General features: G+C 41.1%; 1 protein-coding gene across 1 annotated transcript in view; it reads right to left on the reverse strand.

Annotated features, from left to right (window-relative positions):
• Nucleotides 1-12,750, reverse strand: part of Lmbrd1 (LMBR1 domain containing 1) — a 75,036-nt gene that overhangs the window by 22,242 nt on the left and 40,044 nt on the right. Inside the window, exons 5-7 of the mRNA XM_013032265.1 lie at nt 11,327-11,394; nt 7,881-7,969; nt 4,521-4,594 (exon numbers count right to left, since the gene is read on the reverse strand). Of these exons, the coding sequence (XP_012887719.1) occupies nt 4,521-4,594; nt 7,881-7,969; nt 11,327-11,394 (231 nt within the window). The remainder of the gene's footprint in view (nt 1-4,520; nt 4,595-7,880; nt 7,970-11,326; nt 11,395-12,750) is intronic.

Genomic DNA, 12,750 nt, shown 5'->3' on the forward strand with positions numbered 1-12,750 from the left:
TTCTCTGAGTTTTTAATTGTCAGTAGAGAGTAAGGAAGAATATCCACTCATTACTAAGCCTTCAGCCTGTTTTGAAGTCTCATGTTGAAGTTTCAATGACTATCAGGAAATTTAACTGTAATATTTGCATTTTAATAAGCTTGTAATAAACATTTACAAGACATTAAGGGCTTAAATAGCCATATTTTCAATTTAGTCTCAGACTTCTTGAAAAAATATGCAGACACAGTATCCTTTCCAAACATTTTTTTACTGCTTACTACTGCCCTCTAGTGAATTTCTGGAGAATCAGCAAGGCTAAACATCAGAATATAAAATACTAGGTTCGCTATACTGCCTCGGATTTTACTTATTTTGACTTGTCCCAAAAAATCACCAAATTGTTTTAAAATCTTTTCTGTAACCTCATGAATATTTAGTGTAAGAGAAACAAAGGCAAAGGAAACACCAACCCTTTTTGCAAGTGACTGTCAGAAGCACATACAGGCCTCTCCCCCCATGGCCAGCCCTCACCCACGGGCAGCACATGCTAGTTCATTTGTTCCTGGAGAATCTTCCAGCACAGTCAGTCATAAGATGTAGACATATACAGCATGGGTGTGGCCCGTGGGACACAAAAATGGTACTCTACCAGGCACAAGACCGCAGTGAATGAACTGAAGGTTTTTATAAATGGTGAAACGCCTTCCTGAATTCCTAAACTGAGGAGTAGGAAGCACCAGTGCTGAGGACGCCTGGACAGCGCAGATGCAGGGCATAGTACACAATGTAAAGCATGTGCAACACACAGCCAAACTGGATCTCTAGTTACAAAGCATGTTCCTCCAAGGTTAGGGTGGCAGCGGTACAGCAACCATCTTCAATAGTTCTGGGGCTCACAGGGCTGAAGTCACAGCACCAGCTGGGCTGCTTTCTTTTAAAGGTTCCAAGGAGTCCATTTTTTTTTTTTCAACTCTCAGTCTTGTGCTCATGCTTGATTTTTCCACTTAAGGCCACAAATCCACTTCCAGCTTTTTACTGGTTAATTGGAGATAAGAATCTCACAAACTTTGCTACCAGGGCTGGCTTTGAACTCTGATCCTCAGATATCAACCTTTGAGTGGCTAGGTTTACAGGTGTGAGCCACCAGAGCCACTTTCCTGACTAATCTCTTTATCTACTGCTAGTCTCATTTTCCTATAGTTATCAAAGTATCACTTGACCTTCAAAAATCTCTGTGAAGACTCAAAAATAAAACTACAAAAAGTCCATGTTAAAAAAAATCTCTGTGAAGAATTTTCTACACCAATTTAAATCTGGAAGAGATTGATGCAGGAAGGTTAGAAGACAAAGACAATAAACCCAGAATCCGCCTAATAAATCAGTCCCACAACAGCAAGCAGAACTACAGATCTAACTGCTGATTTGTGTCAAATTTGTGACTGCTTCTTTTTTTTTTTTTTTCTGGGTCCGGGCATGGGGCCTGAACTCTGGGCCTGGGCGCTATCCCTCAGCTCTTCAGCTCAAGGCTAGCGCTCTACCACTTGAGCCACAGTGCCACTTCCGGCTTTTTTTTCTTTTTGCTTATGTGGTGCTGAGGAATCGAACCCAGGGCCTCTGGCATGCAAAGCAAGCGCTCTACCACTGAGCCACCTTCCCAGCCCATTGTGACTGCTTCTTAAAGACAAATAACAACTTGCTTTTGTTCACTCCGTGAGAAGGGAAGATAATCACCAGTGGGCTTCAAATGGCAAAGGCCTTTTGTGCTAACACTTAAAAACACAACTGAATATCCATAGTAAGCAACTCAAGTATACTGTGTCTAAGGCTTCTTTATTACAGTTTAGGGCCCATGAATGACAGACACATGAGACATGAAATGCTGCTGTCACCAACAGCCCATTTCTTTTATATCTAGGGGACGATGTATTGGGAAAACCACTACCTTTCACCAAGAATGCTTTAAACACAGACTTTATTAATGTGAAAGGTTCCAGGTTTTTTGTTTTATGTTTTTTTGGGGTCCGGTCATGGGGCCTGAACTCTGGGCCTGGGGGCGCTGTCCCTCAGCTCTTCAGCTCAAGGCTAGCACTCTACCACTTGAGTCACAGCGCCACTTTCAGCTTTTTTCTTTTTGCTTATGTGGTGCTGAGGAATCGAACCCAGGGCCTCAGGGCTCTACCACTGAACCACCTTCCCAGCCCCCAGGTTATTTTAATGCTTCTTGTATAACACTAATGCAGTAGGGAGAATGGTATATTAAAAAAATTATTTGTGCCTTTTCTTCTATAATCTGAACAAAAGCGCTAAACAGAAGTCTGTATCTGAGCTTGTCAATCCTTTGTAATTCATATTAACAGCAGAGTTGGTGAATTATTAGGACTGTATATCCTAGAAAAATATTAAGCTATAAAAAATATCTAATTCATTGGATGCTGGCGGTTCAACCTATAATCCTAGCTACTCCGGAGGCTGAGATCTGAAGATTGCGGTTCAAAGCCAGCCCAGGCAGGAAAGTCCTTGAGAATTTATCTCCAATTAACCACCAGAAAACCAGAAGTGGCACTGTGGCTCAAGTGGTAAAGAGCTAGCCTTGAGCTGAAGAGCTGAGGGGCAGTGCTCAGGCCCAGAGTTCAAACCCCATGATGAACTTCCCCTTCCCCCACCAAAATCAAATTCTACTGATATTCTGGATACTAAGCCTTTGTCAGATATACAGTTGGGAAAAAAAAGATCTCCCATTCTGTAGATTTTTTAGATTAGCAACTATGTCTTTTGCTGTGCAGAAACTTTTGAGCCTAATGCAATCCCATTTGTCAATTCTCTCTCCAATTTGTTGAGCTCCTGAACTCTGCTCAAATTCTTGCCTATGCCAATAAGTTATACTGTAATGTTTCCCCTTCTGCCTCTGAGGTTTGACACTGAGGTCTTTGACCCATTTTGAGTTGATATTAGTATAAGGTGACAGAGAGGAATCCAGTTTCAGTCTTCGACATATGAATGTACAATTTTCCCTACCATTGTTCGCTGAAGTTTTTGTTCAATATATATTTTTTGTTTCCTTTGTCAAATATTAGATAGTTGTAAGTATATGGGTTTATTTTTGGGTCTTCTAGTCTGTTCCATTGGTCTTCAGCCCTGTTTTTGTGTCAGTATCAAGCTGTTTTTATTACTATAGCTCTGTAGTGCAGTCTGAGTCTGGAATTGTGATATACCTCCAGCACTGTTTTTGTTTTGCTCAATAAACTAAGCCCTCAAAGAATCAACCCAATTAATAAATGGACTAAAGAGTTAAATACAGTCTTCTCAGAATAAGAAGTAAAAAAAGCCAGTAAGTACATGAAGACATCCTCAGCATAGCTGGCTGCAACAGGAATGTAAATCAAAACCACACCGAGAATCCATCTCACTAAGACTACAAACACAGGTGCTAGCAGGATGTGGGGAAGGAGCCCTAAGACACTGTTGGTAGAATGTAAGCTGGTGCAGCCCTCAGGAAGGCTTTGGAGAACCCTTAATAACTGACCACAGAACCTAAAATCCAGCCACACCACTCCTGGGCATTTATCCCACAGATTACAAATGATATTGCTGCATTATTCACGATAGTCACATTAGGGAAATAGCTCAGTTATCCTACAATGGACAAATGGATTAAGAAAATACAATTTTGTGTGTGTGTGTGTGTGTGTGTGTGTGTGTGTGTGTGTGTGTGTGTGTGTTATATACCATGGTCTTCTTCTAATCCACCAGGAAGAACACGATATCATTTTCAGGGAAATGGACCAACTTGGAAAAAAGCATGTTGTGATTCAGGCCCAGAGAGACAAAGGGTACATGTTTTCTCTCATATTTAAGTTTGATCTAAATTATATATATATGTAAACATAGTTGTCTGCATATATACAAAAGTATTAACAAATATGGCATACACTCACACTTTATCAAAATGAATTCTAGGAATTCATTGTAGGGGAGGGTTATTAGGAAGGGGTAGACAAATGAAGAGAAAAAGGTTGGCAAATAGTCACAATATTCGACGTACATAGGTGAAAATGAAACCAGGTAAACTGAGATGGATGGGGTTGGGAGATGGGGAGACTACGAAGGAGTGACTGACCAAGATATACTGTACGTACAAACTAATATGTTGAACTGAAACTCCTTTGTAAAACTACTTTCATTTAAAAAAACCACAAACATCCTATAGTCCCAAATAAGGTATATCTACTGAATTAGTAGCAGATATTGATATTAGTAACAGACTGAATTAGTAGTAGATAGTTCTAGTTACTTATACATCTGTAGACCTATTACTGTAGAGTCTATAACTACCTTTAAGGTTCCCAAGTTATATAATTGGTTTTTATATACTAAGTTTCATAAGCATAAATAAAATGTTTATGACTAAATGCTTATTACCAAACTTGCAGTTATAAAAAAGTGGGAGAGTGGAAAAAATGAAAACAGAACTAGGCTGAAGAGATTACTAAGGTAAAAGAATTGCTTTGATTATCAGGCAATGGTCACAGGACACTTACTGTGTACGTTATAGCTGCCAACATTCCAATTAGCGTGAGAGAACTAATGGAAAATGACAATGCAGCCAGGCCATCTGCAAAGGAGGAAAAGTGTGAAACACATATGTATACGACATTCATGTGCTAATACTCATCAAGTACTGTGTAGAAATTAAGACTCCTATCCAGTGCTGGTGGCTCATGCTTGAAATCCTAGATATTCAGAAGGCTCAGAATCGGAGGGTCATGGCTGAAGCTAGGCTCAGGGCAGGAAAAGTCTATGAGATTCATCTCCAATTAACCACCAAAAAAACCAGAAGTGGTGCCATCTAGCCATGAGCAAAAAAGCTAAAGGATAGCGAGAGGCTCTGAATTTAAGCCCAAATGCCAGAACAACCACAACAAAGAAACGAAGAGTCATTCCACATTGTGGAGGAATAAAACAAGAAACAAGCTATGTCCTTAACACTGCAATGCTGACTGGGAAGAAGAGTTTTTAGAGGGCCTTCAAAAACAGATTTGTATACGAGCCTTCAGATTATCTAAGAATTGCTTCAACTCTTACGCTCTCTACAGGCCCGGTCAACAACTGTCCACAGGGAGCCACTGATTGTACTTCTGCCCTTCTCTCAATCTTGGTCTTTCTCAGTTTCATTTTCCTTAGTCTTCAAGTAATAGAGCAATATATAGCCTAAAACTAACATGTTAAGCATTTATTTCACTTTTTTTGTTGTTGTTGTTGGTTGTGAGGCCTGAACTCTGGGCCTGGGCGCTGTCCCTCAGCTCTTCAGCTCAAGGCTAGCACTCTACCACTTGAGCCACAGCACCAGTTCCGGCTTTTTCTGCTTATGTACTGCTGAAGAATTGAAACCAGTGCCTCATGCATGCAAGGCAAGCACTCCACCACTGAGCCACCTTCCCAGCCCTTATTTCACTTTTCAACTCACAAGGATTGTCAACTTGGGAGAAAAATAAAAGCAAACACAGAAAGTCTTTTCAAATATAATACTTAAAAAAAAAAAGGAATGTTAGTAGAGTGTGGAAGAACATGCCTGTAATCCCAGCACTCTGAGAGACAGGAAGACCAAGAGTCCAAAGGCAACCTTAGCTATTGTAGTAAGATCCTCTATCAAAAATGAAACATGAGCTGGGTACCAGTGGCTCATGCCTGTAATCCTAGCTACTCAGGAGGCTTCAATCTGAGAATCACAGTACAAAGCCAGATCAGGCAGAAATTGGAGACACTATATCCAGTTTACCGGTAAAATGATGGACTAGAGGCATGGCTCAAGTGGAAGAGTGCCAGACATGAGAAAGAAACCATACGAAAGTACAACAGTGTAAGACTCAGTACTAGCACACAACAAAAAGATCAAACAATCTGGGTAAAATGTGATAATTAGTCAAAAAAAAGAGACTGAAGATACTCTTTTGATAAGGCAGGGACTATGATCTGGGTATTAATACCCACAAACACATATGTGAAGTGTGTATCCATGGAATAAAGAAATGATAAAGAAGTTATGGTACATTCACAAAGCACATTAGTTGGCTGCAAGTATTTAAAAACATTATTTAGTGAGAAAAGGTATATATAAAACGGAACTGCAAATTTGCATTAGTGATAGTTGAAACAGTAGTTTCTCTTGTCAGAGATACTAACTGGACAGGTATACTGCAGACATTTCCAAAGCAATGGATATGTCTGTCCTACACCTTGACTGCAAACAACTAACCTTGTATACATTTTACTATGTAAAGTGTCTGTTCAAAATATATATATATATCTTTGATGCCTAAGAAATGTAGAGAAGTGGGATAAGGAAATAAAACTTCAAATTAAGAACACTTGGGCGACTGTTTTTAACCTTTAAAAGCAGCAGATACAGTAGCATAAATGTTCTCTAGAATATGGTATGCTTAGGATCTGAAAAAATAAGGAACTAAAAAAAGTGAGGGTACCAAACTCAGAATAATGCTACCTATCTAGTCACTGGTTCAAGTTATCCTGTCCTCAAAGAACACATTGACTTGTGAGATCACATCCAAGGAGAAGAGCAATGTTCAAAGCCCTCAAGCAATTAATGGAAAGAAAAGAAACAATTTATTTCTCAATAGTAGGTTCCTTGTTCATAAATCTTGGCAATCCACTAAAAGATGCCAGCCCTGCTCTTGCTGGTATCAGCAAGATATTAATGGGCTACAATTAGCAAAATGAAATCTTAAGTGAAAAACAAGGGGCAGATTCCAGGGCAGTACTTAATGTTTCCTACCTGAGTAAAAAGCAAAAATTGATTGCCAAAGAATGTACCTGACCAATCAGAACGAATAAACACAAAAGCATTAACAGTTCTCAGTGTAAATGCTTATAAAAATAAGTATTGTAGGTGTCTTACAAAATCAAAGTCAAATGTAAACATTTTTGAGCAATGTTTTACATTTTTGGTATCTCATTTCAATGGCAAAGATTATTTTCAGTGATTAAATAACCTTCTATTCACCCAACTTGCCTTTTTAAAAATTTTTCTTTAAAAATCTAGGTCACCTGGGTCAGGTTAAAGAGATATTCTGGAAATGCAATGCCAAATACTTTGGTGAAATAAATTTAAAACAAAGCATTTCATGTATTTTTAATCCTCCATAAAAAATTACCGCACTGCAAACAACAATATAGGGCTCTCTTGATAATGAATGATGAAGAGTAAAAATCAACTTATGCAGCACATTCCTTAAGATATTAGAATAATGTTATAGAATAACTCAGTGAATCACATGGAAATGCTAAGGATCTTTACTACTGAAATATTTCTTTTTTCTTTTTTTTTTTTACTTGTCCTAGTACTGGGGCTTTAACTCAGGATTGAGGCTCTCTGTCTAGCTCTTTGTTGAAGGTTGGTGATCTACCACTTGGGCCATAGCCCCACATATGGATTTTTGTTGTTATTGGAGATAAGAGTCTCAGGCCTGGAAGTGGGGCTGTGGCTCAAGTAGTAGAGTGCTGGCCTTGAGCTGAAGAGTGCAGGGACAGTGCCCAAGCCCAGAGTTCAAGCCCCACAACCTACCAAAAAAAAAAAAAAGAAAGAAAGAAAAAAGAGTCTCAGGCTTCCTGCCTGGGCTGGCTTCAAACCACAATCCTCAGATCCTGAATAGCTAGGCTTGAGCCATCATTACCTGGCTGAAATATTTCTTTTGAAACATGGTAATTTTATGCAGAGGCCAAGAAAATAGCTTCATAATAGCTAGACAGAGTGGACTTAACAACTCAGAGCTCCTGATTTCTCCAGCACAAATTTAACCAGAACTACATAATCAACCTTGTAGCAAAGTAAACTCCAAAGGATTAGAAAAGGTACTGTGAATTTTTCTTTAAAGAATACTTACGACTACTTCCAAGTTCTTCAAACAGGAACTTTACTTTCTCCCACTCTGTAGAGTTCTTGTTGCTGGGAAGCGACAGTGGGACAAAAGCACTGCAAAGGAGAAAAGAGCTGTTTAGTGGCTTTAAAAATAAAAAGCTCAGATGGGTGCCGGTGGCACACACCTGTAATCCTAGCTACTCAGGAGGCTTGAAGTCCTGCTCGAAGTCACCCTGGGCAGAAAAGCTACGACACTCTTATCTTTAATTAACCAGCACAAAGGCTGGAAGTAAATCTGTGGCTGAAGTTGTAGAGTGCCATCCTTGAGCAAAAAAACTAAGGGACAACATCCAGGCCCTGAGTTCAAGCCCCGGAATCAGCACAAACAGAAAACAGAGAGAGAGACAGAGAGAGAGAGACAGAAAGAGAGAGAGACAGAGACAGGGAGAGAGAGAGGAGACAGAGAGAGAAGAAGAGAGATAGAGTGTGTTAGTTTAGTTCTCAAAGGCATTGTACAAGTACCAATCTGCAGCATAGATTACCACTTTTCCTCACACCCCTACGGATTGGCACACCCAATCTCACTCAGCTCAACACATGATCTCTGTGGAAAGAGAAAGGCTAATGCTGGCCAGCAGACATGGAATGAGTGATGAATTCAACAGAGCCCAAAGTGAGACTTTCACTTCCTATCTGTCGTCAGGTCAGGTTCTACCTGTCTTTCAGATGGTCTCTCTTCCTTTCTGCTCACTGAAACTTCTCTTGTTCTGACTCACACCTCTCACCCGAAATACGATGATCACATCAACAACAGACCCTCAGAGACTTCAACACTCGGTTTGGGGAACTTCTGAAGCAGCCATATGTAACACTTTCCTGTGTTCACACCCAGACGATGCACACATCATCACTGACTTCCACAGCTTACTAGCACATGACCCACAATTTTTTTTCTGGTCCTGGGTATCGCCCCTGACCACCTCTGCTCAAGGCTAGCACTCAACCACTTGATCCACAACACTACTTCCAGCCTTTTGTGAGTAGTTTATTGGAGGTAACTCAGGGACTTTCCTGCCTGGGAAGACTTTGAATTGTGATCTTCACATCTCAGTCCCCTGAGTAGCTAGGATTCCAGGCACTGGCATAAGCCACTGGCATCAGACTTCAGAAAATCTTAAGCATGACACCCAAGACTCCTGGCACACCGATGGCTAACCAATAGCTGGTGTGGTGTCTTCTCGCTGCCCCTGGGAACACTCCAAATGCACACTGGGTTTCTTTGGTGGTTGTTTTGGTTTTGAAGGGACAGGAAGGTTTAAATTCACACCACACTTTTTTACTCATGAATCAAATATTCCAGGCTGATTTCAGCCACTCAGTTAATGTGTTTTATTGATTGCCCTGTGTCTCCTGAGCATTTAATGAAGTCATGCTAAGGGTTTTTGCTTCTTTACTGATTCATCTGGTTTTTGCTAGTACTGAGTCAGCTTGAACCAGAGCCTCATGCTTGCCAGGCAGGCCTAGCACTGTAGCCACACCCTATGCTCAAGTGTTACTCCAATCCCACACACCTGGATTTAGGGCTTACAGGAACCTACTTCATGTTAGAGGAGGCACAGGGGAGCCTGTGTCCACAGGGTAGAGACCTTTTTTTTTTTTTTTTGGGTCCGGTTGTGAGGCCTGAACGCTGGGCCTGGGCACTGTCCCTCAGCCTTCAGCTCAAGACGAGTGCTCTACCACTTGAGCCACAGAGCCACTTCTGGCCTTTTTTTTTCTGCTCATGTGGTGCTGAGGAATCGAACCCAGGGCCTCATGTATGTGAGGCAAGCGCTCTACCACTGAGCCACCTTCCCAACCCAAGCGGGGGTAGAGACCTTGTAAGAGGAGGAAGAGACTCCAGAGAACTCTCATAGCAGCTCAGGAGAAACAGCAGGAAGACAGATGCTCCCAGAGATGAGGAAGAGACCCTTCCCCACCACAGAGCAGGAAGAGAGAACCCTCTGCACCACAGAGCAGGAAGAGACCCCTCCCCACCACAGAGCAGGAAGAGAGACCCCTTCCCCACCAAAGAACAGGAAGAGAGACCCTACCCATACCACAGACCAGGAAGAGAGACCCCTCCCCACCCAAAGACCAGGAAGAGAGACCGTAAACCAATACCACAGAGCAGGAAGAGAGACCCCTCCCCACCAGAGAAGGAAGAGAGATCCCACTCACAAGACTAGGAAGAGAAATGCTTCCTCACCACAAGACCAGGAAGAGAGACCCCCACCACCACAGTCCAGGAAGAGATCCCTCCCCCCACCACAGACCAAGAAGAGACCCCCACACACTACAGAGCACACCTACTAACATCCTGACCACAGACTTGTAGCTTGCACAACTGTGAGAGCGACTCAGCCCATATCCTTTTACATCTTAATGCTTCTCAGGCTCTACACCAGGACTGACAAACTACCTGGTTACCTGTATGTATATAAACAAACTACCTGGTTACCTGTATGTATATAAACAAATTACCTGGTTACCTGTATGTATATAAACAAACTACCTGGTTACCTGTATGTATATAAACAAACTATCTGGTTACCTGTATGTATATAAACAAATTACCTGGTTACCTGTATGTATATAAATAAACTACCTGGTTACCTGTATGTATATAAGTTAAGTTTTATTTCTATATTTTCTTTTCTTTTTTTTTTAGGGGGGGGTGGGGGGTCCGGTCGTGGGGCCTGAACTCTGGGCCTGGGCGCTGTCCCTCAGCTCTTCAGCTCAAGGCTAGTGCTCTACCACTTGAGCACAGCGCCACTTCCGGCTTTTTTTTTTTGCTTATGTGGTGCTGAGGAATCGAACCCAGAGCCTCATACATACAAGGCAAACCATCTACCACTGAGCCACCTTCCAAGCCCTACATATTTTATTTTCGTGCCAGTACTGGGGCTTGAACTTGGGGCCTGAGCTTGAATCCCTCAGCTTTTTCATTCAATACAAGAGCTCTGCCACTTTAACCACAGCTCTACTTCCAGCTTTCAGCTGGTTAGTTGGAGATAAGAGTCTCATGGAATTTCCTGCCTGGGCTGACTTGACACCTCAATCCTGAGTAGCTGAGATTACAGGCATGAGGCACCTGGCTAGCTGAAACATCTTTATTGACCAGTTACTGAAGAGCTGCAAGAGGACTGGCTGACCACCTTGAAAAACACACCAAGCCTGAAATACTGATGAGAAAACTACCAATACCCCCAATGCTCCAGGCCTCATCATTAGAGAAGCATTTCAGTAAAGTGCTGTGGCGGAGGAAGGGACTGCCATTCAGACAAGCGATGACACTCCCAGTCCTAAAGAGATGGCAGCATGTTACCCACACCTGGATGAAACATTCACATTTGTGTGAAACCCAGCGGGGCTTTTGTTGTTATTCAGATGCTTCTATTTCCATTATCAGGTCGGAAAAAAAATAAGACTTACCCAACTAGAAGAAGAAGTCCGCAAATCAGAACAAATCCCAAGGTGTACTTGAGCGCCACTTTAACCTGCTACATGTCCATGGGAAAACAGGTCATTCAGCAATCCCTAACTGCACACAAGTCTTATAACAGTACAAGACAGCATTCATGACAAATGTGCATTGAAATCAACATTATAAAGGCTCAACTATTGTAAAGAAACCTTAAGATTTAAAGAAAACTAACTGGCATACAAAATCTTAAGAATCTGCAAAAATCAGTTAAAATTTTTAGGGTCAGACCTTTGTGAGCTCCAATGGGTATTATCCAACTATTTAATAAAGCATTCATATAAACATATTGCAATCAGAAACAATACTTCTAATCCAATTCATCAAAATGGGCAATAAACATTTCATATACTGTCAGGATATGTGTTCTGGTAAATATAAAGAATAGATATATATATATTACATATAAATACATATGCATACACAAACACATGTATTTTACAAGACTATGTTTATATATGTGTACCTATACTTACATAGTTTGATACATATGTGTAATCTGGGGGGAGTGGGGGAGTGCAGCTCAGGCCAGCCTCAAACCTGTGATACTCCTGTCTCAACTCCTGAGTGGTCAGATTACAGGACTGCACTACCATGCCTGGCTATGTATGTGTACATGTGTATACATGTACAAAGCACTATTAGAAGAATCTGACACTCTGACTCCCTTAATTCTCAGAACAACCCAGACAGCTGTTCTCATCCTCACTTTAAAGACAAGGAAACTAAGGCCCTAGAGATGAAAGCATTTCCTTAAGCCACACTGGTCACAGGGGATTAAACAAAGAATAGAAATAAAAACCTTAGGAATGTGTAGGCTATGTTTGGATTCCATAATGGAATTCAGAGGACTAACAAACATGGAAAACTCTGAAGAGGGACCAAAAACTAATATTCTCCAAGAAGAACTTAAATCTCTCAACATCACATTATCTGTCCTCTCAGACCAACGAGATCTCCAACAAAGTACCCTGTAGACGTTGGCCTCATGTTTAATATAGTAAATCCTCATCCACAAAGGAGGCAAGAGTCCTTAGGGATACAACTGAGGATCCTGAGATCAGCCAAGGGAAGGGAAGTGACAATATAAATCACACTGAGGTTCTAAGAAATGTGCAGCCTCACCTTCCAAATATGAAGTGGCTTAGTACCTGCAAATAATAATCTGGACTCTGTTATTACTTCCTATCACCAGACACCAATTGTCATCCAGGAGTTACTTAAAATGCACCTGATCCTAATGCAAAAAGCTCTTAAGATTAAGCATGATGCTAGGTTTTGAATCCATTTTTTGTTTTGTATTTTAATAGAAACAAGGCATAAAACCAATTTTTGTGATTCAATAAAAAAAGATATTTCTTTCTTTTCTTTTCTT

This window comes from Dipodomys ordii, unplaced genomic scaffold, assembly GCF_000151885.1.
Source record: "Dipodomys ordii isolate 6190 unplaced genomic scaffold, Dord_2.0 Scaffold152, whole genome shotgun sequence".
Classification (NCBI taxonomy): domain Eukaryota; kingdom Metazoa; phylum Chordata; class Mammalia; order Rodentia; family Heteromyidae; genus Dipodomys; species Dipodomys ordii.